Source organism: Oncorhynchus gorbuscha, unplaced genomic scaffold, assembly GCF_021184085.1.
Source record: "Oncorhynchus gorbuscha isolate QuinsamMale2020 ecotype Even-year unplaced genomic scaffold, OgorEven_v1.0 Un_scaffold_8874, whole genome shotgun sequence".
Lineage (NCBI taxonomy): Eukaryota > Metazoa > Chordata > Actinopteri > Salmoniformes > Salmonidae > Oncorhynchus > Oncorhynchus gorbuscha.
In genome coordinates this window covers 1,838-13,817 of record NW_025751962.1, presented here as the reverse complement: position 1 = coordinate 13,817, position 11,980 = coordinate 1,838, and the positions used below count along the sequence as shown (strand labels likewise).

The window sequence follows — 11,980 nt, the reverse complement described above, 5'->3', positions numbered from 1 at the left end:
AAACCCCATCACCTAGAGGTAACAGACAGGTACAGACCTAACCCCATCACCTAGAGATAAGAGACAGGTACAGACCTAACCCCATCACCTAGAGGTAACAGACAGGTACAGAACAAACCCCATCACCTAGAGATAACAGACAGGTACAGACCTAACCCCATCACCTAGAGGTAACAGACAGGTACAGACTAAACCCCATCACCTAGAGATAACAGACAGGTACAGACCTAACCCCATCACCTAGAGGTAACAGACAGGTACAGACTAAACCCCATCACCTAGAGATAAGAGACAGGTACAGACCAAACCCCATCACCTAGAGATAACAGACAGGTACAGACCAAACCCCATCACCTAGAGGTAACAGACAGGTACAGACCAAACCCCATCACCTAGAGGTAACAGACAGGTACAGACCAAACCCCATCACCTAGAGATAACAGACAGGTACAGACCTAACCCAATCACCTAGAGGTAACAGACAGGTACAGACCAGCCAGACAGTATATAGGGAATAGAAGGGCATGTTCGGAGCCTGCCAGCCAGTCAGTATATAGGGAATAGGAGGCCATGTTCGGAGCCTGCCAGCCAGTCAGTATATAGGGAATAGGAGGCCATGTTCGGAGCCTGCCAGCCAGAGGGTATATAGGGAATAGGAGGCCATGTTCGGAGCCTGCCAGCCAGACGGTATATAGGGAATAGGAGGCCATGTTCGGAGCCTGCCAGCCAGACGGTATATAGGGAATAGGAGGCCATGTTCGGAGCCTGCCAGCCAGACGGTATATAGGGAATAGGAGGCCATGTTCGGAGCCTGCCAGCCAGACGGTATATAGGGAATAGGAGGCCATGTTCGGAGCCTGCCAGCCAGACGGTATATAGGGAATAGGAGGCCATGTTCGGAGCCTGCCAGCCAGACGGTATATAGGGAATAGGAGGCCATGTTCGGAGCCTGCCAGCCAGACGGTATATAGGAAATAGGAGGCCATGTTCGGAGCCTGCCAGCCAGACAGTATATAGGGAATAGGAGGCCATGTTCGGAGCCTGCCAGCCAGACGGTAGCGTACCTTGAGCAGCATGTGTTTCTCGTTGGGGGTCAGGTACATCCTGTTCTCATAGTAATCAACACACAGGTTGACTATGTCAGCCAGCAGCTCATCGTGGCCGTTAATCACCTCCAACTGCTGCTGCAGAGACTGGAGACAGAGAGAGATGTTTAACTGCAGAGACTGGAGACAGAGAGAGATGTTTAACTGCAGAGACTGGAGACAGAGAGAGATGTTTAACTGCAGATACTGGAGACAGAGAGAGATGTTTAACTGCAGAGACTGGAGACAGAGAGAGATGTTTAACTGCAGATACTGGAGACAGAGAGAGATGTTTAACTGCAGATACTGGAGACAGAGAAAGATGTTTAACTGCAGATACTGGAGACAGAGAGATGTTTAACTGCAGAGACTGGAGACAGAGAGAGATGTTTAACTGCAGATACTGGAGACAGAGAGAGATGTTTAACTGCAGATACTGGAGACAGAGAGAGATGTTTAACTGCAGATACTGGAGACAGAGAGAGATGTTTAACTGCAGATACTGGAGACAGAGAGATGTTTAACTGCAGATACTGGAGACAGAGAGAGATGTTTAACTGCAGAGACTGGAGACAGAGAGAGATGTTTAACTGCAGAGGCTGGAGACAGAGAGAGATGTTTAACTGCAGAGACTGGAGACAGAGAGAGATGTTTAACTGCAGAGACTGGAGACAGAGAGAGATGTTTAACTGCAGAGACTGGAGACAGAGAGAGATGTTTAACTGCAGAGACTGGAGACAGAGAGAGATGTTTAACTGCAGAGACTGGAGACAGAGAGAGATGTTTAACTGCAGAGACTGGAGACAGAGAGAGATGTTTAACTGCAGAGACTGGAGACAGAGAGAGATGTTTAACTGCAGAGACTGGAGACAGAGAGAGATGTTTAACTGCAGAGACTGGAGACAGAGAGAGATGTTTAACTGCAGAGGCTGGAGACAGAGAGAGATGTTTAACTGCAGATACTGGAGACAGAGAGAGATGTTTAACTGCAGAGACTGGAGACAGAGAGAGATGTTTAACTGCAGAGGCTGGAGACAGAGAGAGATGTTTAACTGCAGAGGCTGGAGACAGAGAGAGATGTTTAACTGCAGAGGCTGGAGACAGAGAGAGATGTTTAACTGCAGAGGCTGGAGACAGAGAGAGATGTTTAACTGCAGAGACTGGAGACAGAGAGAGATGTTTAACTGCAGATACTGGAGACAGAGAGATGTTTAACTGCAGATACTGGAGACAGAGAGAGATGTTTAACTGCAGAGACTGGAGACAGAGAGAGATGTTTAACTGCAGAGACTGGAGACAGAGAGAGATGTTTAAACTATTTCAGCCAGCAGCTCATCGTGGCCGTTAATCATTGGTTGGCCAGGTGTGTGTGTTACCTGAGTGATCTTGTTGTGGTTGGCCAGGTGTGTGTGTTACCTGAGGGATCTTGTTGTGGTTGGCCAGGTGTGTGTGTTACATGAGGGATGTTGTTGTGGTTGGCCAGGTGTGTGTGTTACCTGAGTGATCTTGTTGTGGTTGGCCAAGTGTGTGTGTTACCTGAGGGATGTTGTTGTGGTTGGCCAGGTGTGTGTGTTACCTGAGGGATGTTGTTGTGGTTGGCCAGGTGTGTGTGTTACCTGAGGGATGTTGTTGTGGTTGGCCAGGTGTGTGTGTTACCTGAGTGATCTTGTTGTGGTTGGCCAGGTGTGTGTGTTACCTGAGTGATCTTGTTGTGGTTGGCCAGGTGTGTGTGTTACCTGAGTGATCTTGTTGTGGTTGGCCAGGTGTGTGTGTTACCTGAGTGATCTTGTTGTGGTTGGCCAAGTGTGTGTGTTACCTGAGGGATCTTGTTGTGGTTGGCCAGGTGTGTGTGTTACCTGAGGGATGTTGTTGTGGTTGGCCAGGTGTGTGTGTACCTGAGGGATGTTGTTGTGGTTGGCCAGGTGTGTGTTACCTGAGTGATCTTGTTGTGGTTGGCCAGGTGTGTGTGTTACCTGAGTGATCTTGTTGTGGTTGGCCAGGTGTGTGTGTTACCTGAGTGATCTTGTTGTGGTTGGCCAGGTGTGTGTTACCTGAGTGATATTGTTGTGGTTGGCCAGGTGTGTGTGTTACCTGAGTGATCTTGTTGTGGTTGGCCAGGTGTGTGTTACCTGAGTGATATTGTTGTGGTTGGCCAGGTGTGTGTGTTACCTGAGTGATGTTGTGGTTGGCCAGGTGTGTGTGTTACCTGAGTGATGTTGTGGTTGGCCAGGTGTGTTTCTTACCTGAGTGATCTTGTTGTGGTTGGCCAGGTGTGTGTGTTACCTGAGTGATCTTGTTGTGGTTGGCCAGGTGTGTTTCTTACCTGAGTGATCTTGTTGTGGTTGGCCAGAAACATGGAGAGGTTCTGAGACTCCTGGATGGATGAGGGTTCTGACATCTTCCTGAGGAACTGGGCAGCTCTACAGGGAGGAGAGGAGAGGAAGGGGGGAGGAGATGGAGGGAGAGAGACAGAGGGAAGAAGAAGGCGGGAGGGAGAACAGTACGTGAGAGATCAAGGCGGCGAGGGGACGCTGAGTGATGATACCATATAGTGTCTATGATAGCAGGGAGGGGATGCTGAGTGATGATAGCAGGGAGGGGACGCTGAGTGATGATACCATCTAGTGTCTATGATAGCAGGGAGGGGACGCTGAGTGATGATACCATCTAGTGTCTATGATAGCAGGGAGGGGACGCTGAGTGATGATACCATCTAGTGTCTATGATAGCAGGGAGGGGACGCTGAGTGATGATACCATCTAGTGTCTATGATAGCAGGGAGGGGACGCTGAGTGATGATACCATCTAGTGTCTATGATAGCAGGGAGGGGACGCTGAGTGATGATACCATCTAGTGTCTATGATAGCAGGGAGGGGACGCTGAGTGATGATACCATCTAGTGTCTATGATAGCAGGGAGGGGACGCTGAGTGATGATACCATCTAGTATCTATGATAGCAAATGTGTTCCAGAATATACTGCATCTCCCATGGGACTGTAGTTTGACTGCTCCTGGATATCACTGCTCATGATAGGATATTGCTGTTCATATCACTGCTCATGATAGGATATTGCTGTTCATATCACTGCTCATGATAGGATATCACTGCTCATGATAGGATATCACTGTTCATATCACTGCTCATGATAGGATATCACTGTTCATATCACTGCTCATGATAGGATATCACTGTTCATATCACTGCTCATGATAGGATATCACTGTTCATATCACTGCTCCTGGTAGGATATCACTGTTCATGATAGGATATCACTGTTCATGATAGGATATCACTGTTCATGATAGGATATCACTGTTCATATCACTGCTCCTGGTAGGATATCACTGTTCATATCACTGCTCATGATAGGATATCACTGTTCATATCACTGCTCCTGGTAGGATATCACTGCTCATGATAGGATATCACTGTTCATATCACTGCTCCTGGTAGGATATCACTGCTCATGATAGGATATCACTGTTCATATCACTGCTCATGATAGGATATCACTGTTCATATCACTGCTCATGATAGGATATCACTGTTCATATCACTGCTCATGATAGGATATCACTGTTCATATCACTGCTCCTGGTAGGATATCACTGTTCATGATAGGATATCACTGTTCATGATAGGATATCACTGTTCATGATAGGATATCACTGTTCATATCACTGCTCCTGGTAGGATATCACTGTTCATATCACTGCTCATGATAGGATATCACTGTTCATATCACTGCTCCTGGTAGGATATCGCTGCTCATGATAGGATATCACTGTTCATATCACTGCTCCTGGTAGGATATCACTGCTCATGATAGGATATCACTGTTCATATCACTGCTCATGATAGGATATCACTGTTCATATCACTGCTCATGATAGGATATCACTGTTCATATCACTGCTCCTGGTAGGATATCACTGTTCATATCACTGCTCCTGGTAGGATATCACTGTTCATATCACTGCTCCTGGTAGGATATCACTGTTCATATCACTGCTCATGATAGGATATCACTGTTCATATCACTGCTCATGATAGGATATTGCTGTTCATATCACTGCTCATGATAGGATATCACTGCTCATGATAGGATATCACTGTTCATATCACTGCTCATGATAGGATATCACTGTTCATATCACTGCTCATGATAGGATATCACTGTTCATATCACTGCTCATGATAGGATATCACTGTTCATATCACTGCTCCTGGTAGGATATCACTGTTCATGATAGGATATCACTGTTCATGATAGGATATCACTGTTCATGATAGGATATCACTGTTCATATCACTGCTCCTGGTAGGATATCACTGTTCATATCACTGCTCATGATAGGATATCACTGTTCATATCACTGCTCCTGGTAGGATATCACTGTTCATATCACTGCTCATGATAGGATATCACTGTTCATATCACTGCTCCTGGTAGGATATCACTGCTCATGATAGGATATCACTGTTCATATCACTGCTCCTGGTAGGATATCACTGCTCATGATAGGATATCACTGTTCATATCACTGCTCATGATAGGATATCACTGTTCATATCACTGCTCATGATAGGATATCACTGTTCATATCACTGCTCATGATAGGATATCACTGTTCATATCACTGCTCCTGGTAGGATATCACTGTTCATGATAGGATATCACTGTTCATGATAGGATATCACTGTTCATGATAGGATATCACTGTTCATATCACTGCTCCTGGTAGGATATCACTGTTCATATCACTGCTCATGATAGGATATCACTGTTCATATCACTGCTCCTGGTAGGATATCACTGCTCATGATAGGATATCACTGTTCATATCACTGCTCCTGGTAGGATATCACTGCTCATGATAGGATATCACTGTTCATATCACTGCTCATAGGATATCACTGTTCATATCACTGCTCATGATAGGATATCACTGTTCATATCACTGCTCCTGGTAGGATATCACTGTTCATATCACTGCTCCTGGTAGGATATCACTGTTCATATCACTGCTCCTGGTAGGATATCACTGTTCATATCACTGCTCATGATAGGATATCACTGTTCATATCACTGCTCATGATAGGATATTGCTGTTCATATCACTGCTCATGATAGGATATCACTGCTCATGATAGGATATCACTGTTCATATCACTGCTCATGATAGGATATCACTGTTCATATCACTGCTCATGATAGGATATCACTGTTCATATCACTGCTCATGATAGGATATCACTGTTCATATCACTGCTCCTGGTAGGATATCACTGTTCATGATAGGATATCACTGTTCATGATAGGATATCACTGTTCATGATAGGATATCACTGTTCATATCACTGCTCCTGGTAGGATATCACTGTTCATATCACTGCTCATGATAGGATATCACTGTTCATATCACTGCTCCTGGTAGGATATCACTGCTCATGATAGGATATCACTGTTCATATCACTGCTCCTGGTAGGATATCACTGCTCATGATAGGATATCACTGTTCATATCACTGCTCATGATAGGATATCACTGTTCATATCACTGCTCCTGGTAGGATATCACTGTTCATATCACTGCTCCTGGTAGGATATCACTGTTCATATCACTGCTCCTGGTAGGATATCACTGTTCATATCACTGCTCATGATAGGATATCACTGTTCATATCACTGCTCCTGGTAGGATATCACTGTTCATATCACTGCTCATGATAGGATATCACTGTTCATATCACTGCTCCTGGTAGGATATCACTGTTCATATCACTGCTCATGATAGGATATCACTGTTCATGATAGGATATCACTGTTCATATCACTGCTCCTGGTAGGATATCACTGTTCATATCACTGCTCATGATAGGATATCACTGTTCATATCACTGCTCATGATAGGATATCACTGTTCATATCACTGCTCCTGGTAGGATATCACTGTTCATATCACTGCTCCTGGTAGGATATCACTGTTCATATCACTGCTCATGATAGGATATCACTGTTCATATCACTGCTCCTGGTAGGATATCACTGTTCATATCACTGCTCATGATAGGATATCACTGTTCATGATAGGATATCACTGTTCATATCACTGCTCCTGGTAGGATATCACTGTTCATATCACTGCTCATGATAGGATAACACTGTTCATATCACTGCTCATGATAGGATATTACTGTTCATATCACTGCTCATGATAGGATATCACTGTTCATATCACTGCTCCTGGTAGGATATCACTGTTCATATCACTGCTCATGATAGGATATCACTGTTCATATCACTGCTCCTGGTAGGATATCACTGTTCATATCACTGCTCATGATAGGATATCACTGTTCATGATAGGATATCACTGTTCATATCACTGCTCCTGGTAGGATATCACTGTTCATATCACTGCTCATGATAGGATATCACTGTTCATATCACTGCTCCTGGTAGGATATCACTGCTCATGATAGGATATCACTGTTCATATCACTGCTCATGATAGGATATCACTGTTCATATCACTGCTCCTGGTAGGATATCACTGCTCCTGGTAGGATATCACTGCTCATGATAGGATATCACTGTTCATATCACTGCTCATGATAGGATATCACTGTATAGTATAGACCCATGGGCCCAGTTCCACCACTGTTGACCAGAGACCCATGGGCTCAGTTCCACCACTGTTGACCAGAGACCCATGGGCCCAGTTCCACCACTGTTGACCAGAGACCCATGGGCCCAGTTCCACCACTGTTGACCAGAGACCCATGGGCCCAGTTCCACCACTGTTGACCAGAGACCCATGGGCCCAGTTCCACCACTGTTGACCAGAGACTCATGGGCCCAGTTCCACCACTGTTGACCAGAGACCTAGTAGTAGTATAAAGTAGTGCACTATAAAGGGAATAGGTTCCCATGTAGGACCTATCTGTACCGTTTGGGAATAGGTTCCCATGTAGGACCTGTCTGTACCGTTTGGGAATAGGTTCCCATGTAGGACCTGTCTGTACCGTTTGGGAATAGGTTCCCATGTAGGACCTGTCTGTACCGTTTGGGAATAGGTTCCCATGTAGGACCTGTCTGTACCGTTTGGGAATAGGTTCCCATGTAGGACCTGTCTGTACCGTTTGGGAATAGGTTCCCATGTAGGACCTGTCTGTACCGTTTTGGGAATAGGTTCCCATGTAGGACCTGTCTGTACCGTTTGGGAATAGGTTCCCATGTAGGACCTGTCTGTACCGTTTGGGAATAGGTTCCCATGTAGGACCTGTCTGTACCGTTTGGGAATAGGTTCCCATGTAGGACCTGTCTGTACCGCTTGGGAATAGGTTCCCATGTAGGACCTGTCTGTACCGTTTGGGAATAGGTTCCCATGTAGGACCTGTCTGTACCGTTTGGGAATAGGTTCCCATGTAGGACCTGTCTGTACCGTTTGGGAATAGGTTCCCATGTAGGACCTGTCTGTACCGCTGGGAATAGGTTCCCATGTAGGACCTGTCTGTACCGTTTGGGAATAGGTTCCCATGTAGGACCTGTCTGTACCGTTTGGGAATAGGTTCCCATGTAGGACCTGTCTGTACCGTTTGGGAATAGGTTCCCATGTAGGACCTATCTGTACCGTTTGGGAATAGGTTCCCATGTAGGACCTGTCTGTACCGTTTGGGAATAGGTTCCCATGTAGGACCTGTCTGTACCGTTTGGGAATAGGTTCCCATGTAGGACCTGTCTGTACCGTTTGGGAATAGGTTCCCATGTAGGACCTGTCTGTACCGTTTGGGAATAGGTTCCCATGTAGGACCTGTCTGTACCGTTTGGGAATAGGTTCCCATGTAGGACCTGTCTGTACCGTTTGGGAATAGGTTCCCATGTAGGACCTGTCTGTACCGTTTGGGAATAGGTTCCCATGTAGGACCTATCTGTACCGTTTGGGAATAGGTTCCCATGTAGGACCTGTCTGTACCGTTTGGGAATAGGTTCCCATGTAGGACCTGTCTGTACCGTTTGGGAATAGGTTCCCATGTAGGACCTGTCTGTACCGTTTGGGAATAGGTTCCCATGTAGGACCTGTCTGTACCGTTTGGGAATAGGTTCCCATGTAGGACCTGTCTGTACCGTTTGGGAATAGGTTCCCATGTAGGACCTGTCTGTACCGTTTGGGGAATAGGTTCCCATGTAGGACCTGTCTGTACCGTTTGGGAATAGGTTCCCATGTAGGACCTGTCTGTACCGTTTGGGAATAGGTTCCCATGTAGGACCTGTCTGTACCGTTTGGGAATAGGTTCCCATGTAGGACCTGTCTGTACCGTTTGGGAATAGGTTCCCATGTAGGACCTATCTGTACCGTTTGGGAATAGGTTCCCATGTAGGACCTGTCTGTACCGTTTGGGAATAGGTTCCCATGTAGGACCTATCTGTACCGTTTGGGAATAGGTTCCCATGTAGGACCTGTCTGTACCGTTTGGGAATAGGTTCCCATGTAGGACCTATCTGTACCGTTTGGGAATAGGTTCCCATGTAGGACCTGTCTGTACCGTTTGGGAATAGGTTCCCATGTAGGACCTGTCTGTACCGTTTGGGAATAGGTTCCCATGTAGGACCTGTCTGTACCGTTAGGGAATAGGTTCCCATGTAGGACCTGTCTGTACCGTTAGGGAATAGGTTCCCATGTAGGACCTGTCTGTACCGTTAGGGAATAGGTTCCCATGTAGGACCTGTCTGTACCGTTTGGGAATAGGTTCCCATGTAGGACCTATCTGTACCGTTTGGGAATAGGTTCCCATGTAGGACCTATCTGTACCGTTAGGGAATAGGTTCCCATGTAGGACCTATCTGTACCGTTAGGGAATAGGTTCCCATGTAGGACCTGTCTGTACCGTTTGGGAATAGGTTCCCATGTAGGACCTATCTGTACCGTTAGGGAATAGGTTCCCATGTAGGACCTGTCTGTACCGTTTGGGAATAGGTTCCCATGTAGGACCTGTCTGTACCGTTTGTAGGCAGAGTGGTCGTTCTTGACGCTACACTTCATGTTCTTGAGTTCGTCCAGCACAGCGAACATGTTGATGAACTTCCCCAGGGTCAGGAGGTAGGCCTCGGAGACAAAGTCCTTCCTCCTCTCAGCGTGGCAGAGACGACGCACCTCCCCACAGAACCGGTCTATAGCCAATCGCTGATGAGGAGAAAGAGGGGGGGGTCGACATGGATAGAAGGTTTAACAGTTACATTTCAAGAACACATCTTTATATTAATTTAATTTGAACAAATTAATGTGTATACAATATTTCACAGAACATATGAGAATATTATCTACAGAGAGAGAGGTGAGTGAGTGAGTGAGTCTCCGGCTGGTTGGTGTGACAGAGAGAGGTGAGGGTGTGTGAGTGAGAGGTGAGGTGAGGGTGTGTGAGTGGGAGGTGAGGGTGTGTGAGTGGGAGGTGAGGGTGTGTGAGTGGGAGGTGAGGGTGTGTGAGAGAGGTGAGGGTGTGTGAGAGAGGTGAGGGTGTGTGAGTGAGGTGAGGGTGTGTGAGTGAGAGGTGAGGGTGTGAGAGAGAGGTGAGGGTGTGAGAGAGAGGTGAGGGTGTGAGAGAGAGGTGAGGGTGTGAGAGAGAGGTGAGGGTGTGAGAGAGAGGTGAGGGTGTGAGAGAGAGGTGAGGGTGTGAGAGAGAGGTGAGGGTGCCTCTGGCTGGTTGGTGGGACAGAGAGAGAGGTAAGGGTTTCTCTGGCTGGTTGGTGGGACAGAGAGAGGGGTTAGGGTGTGTGAGTGAAAGAGGTGAGGGTGAGAGAGAGGTGAGGGTGTGAGAGAGAGGTGAGGGTGTGAGAGAGAGGTGAGGGTGCCTCTGGCTGGTTGGTGGGACAGAGAGAGAGGTAAGGGTGCCTCTGGCTGGTTGGTGGGACAGAGAGAGAGAGGTAAGGGTGCCTCTGGCTGGTTGGTGTTACCTGGAAGTACATAAAGTTCATGAGCTTGGTGACCTCAGGCTCCAGCACCTCCACTGTCTTCTCATAGATCTCCACTCTGTTGGGCTGCTCATTACACTTCACCTGATGAAGGGGAGATGATCGGTAACATATTTACATAGAGGTCCAGTGCACAACAGGTTGCAACTAGAACCCCACAGTATAGACGGTTTATCAGGTGAGTTATATGGAGGTTACCTGTGGGATAGCGCGAGAGCAGCTCCTCCACGTGTACAGCATCACAGCATACTCCTGGCCCTCCTCCAGCATCTCATTCTAGAAGGAAGACAGTTACAAGGCTCTCAAACACAACACAGCTACTAGCCTCTCTCTCTGAAGTTCCTGAGGTACAATACAGATACTAGCCTCTCTCTCTGAGGTTCCTGAGGTACAATACAGATACTAGCCTCTCTCTGAGGTTCCTGAGGTACAATACAAATACTAGCCTCTCTCTCTGAGGTTCCTGAGGTACAATACAGATACTAGCCTCTCTCTCTGAGGTTCCTGAGGTACAATACAAATACTAGCCTCTCTCTCAGAGGTTCCTGAGGTACAATACAGATACTAGCCTCTCTCTCTGAGGTTCCTGAGGTACAATACAGATACTAGCCTCTCTGAGGTTGTGCATCAGTGCATTCAGAGCAGGCTTGGTCTCGGTGGTTGGCTGACTGACTGACTGGCTGGCTGGTTGGTTGGCTGACAGTGCTGTTTCATGGTGACCTGGCGGTCGCTCTAAAACACTAATTACCCCTCACTGGCATTACCATTTTGAATTTGTGTGGAAGTAGTGACATTTTTTGTTGTCGTCTATCAACGATGACAAATCAAATCTAATTGTATTGTTCACATACACATGGTTAGCAGATGTTAATGCGAATGTAGCGAAATGCTTGTGCTTCTAGTTCCGACAATGCAGTGA

At 46.7% G+C, this 11,980-nt stretch overlaps 1 protein-coding gene across 1 annotated transcript; it reads right to left on the bottom strand.

Annotated features, from left to right (window-relative positions):
- Positions 1-412: 412 nt before the first annotated feature.
- On the bottom strand, positions 413-11,369 carry LOC124030028 (cytoplasmic FMR1-interacting protein 1 homolog; the record flags this gene model as incomplete). The annotated part of the gene is made up of 6 exons (XM_046341548.1): positions 11,260-11,369; positions 11,044-11,145; positions 10,095-10,276; positions 3,409-3,505; positions 1,065-1,193; positions 413-430 (listed from the first exon to the last, which is right to left on the bottom strand). Coding segments are annotated over exons 1-6 (600 nt in total), but the record flags the coding sequence as incomplete, so codon positions are not given.
- Positions 11,370-11,980: the final 611 nt, after the last annotated feature.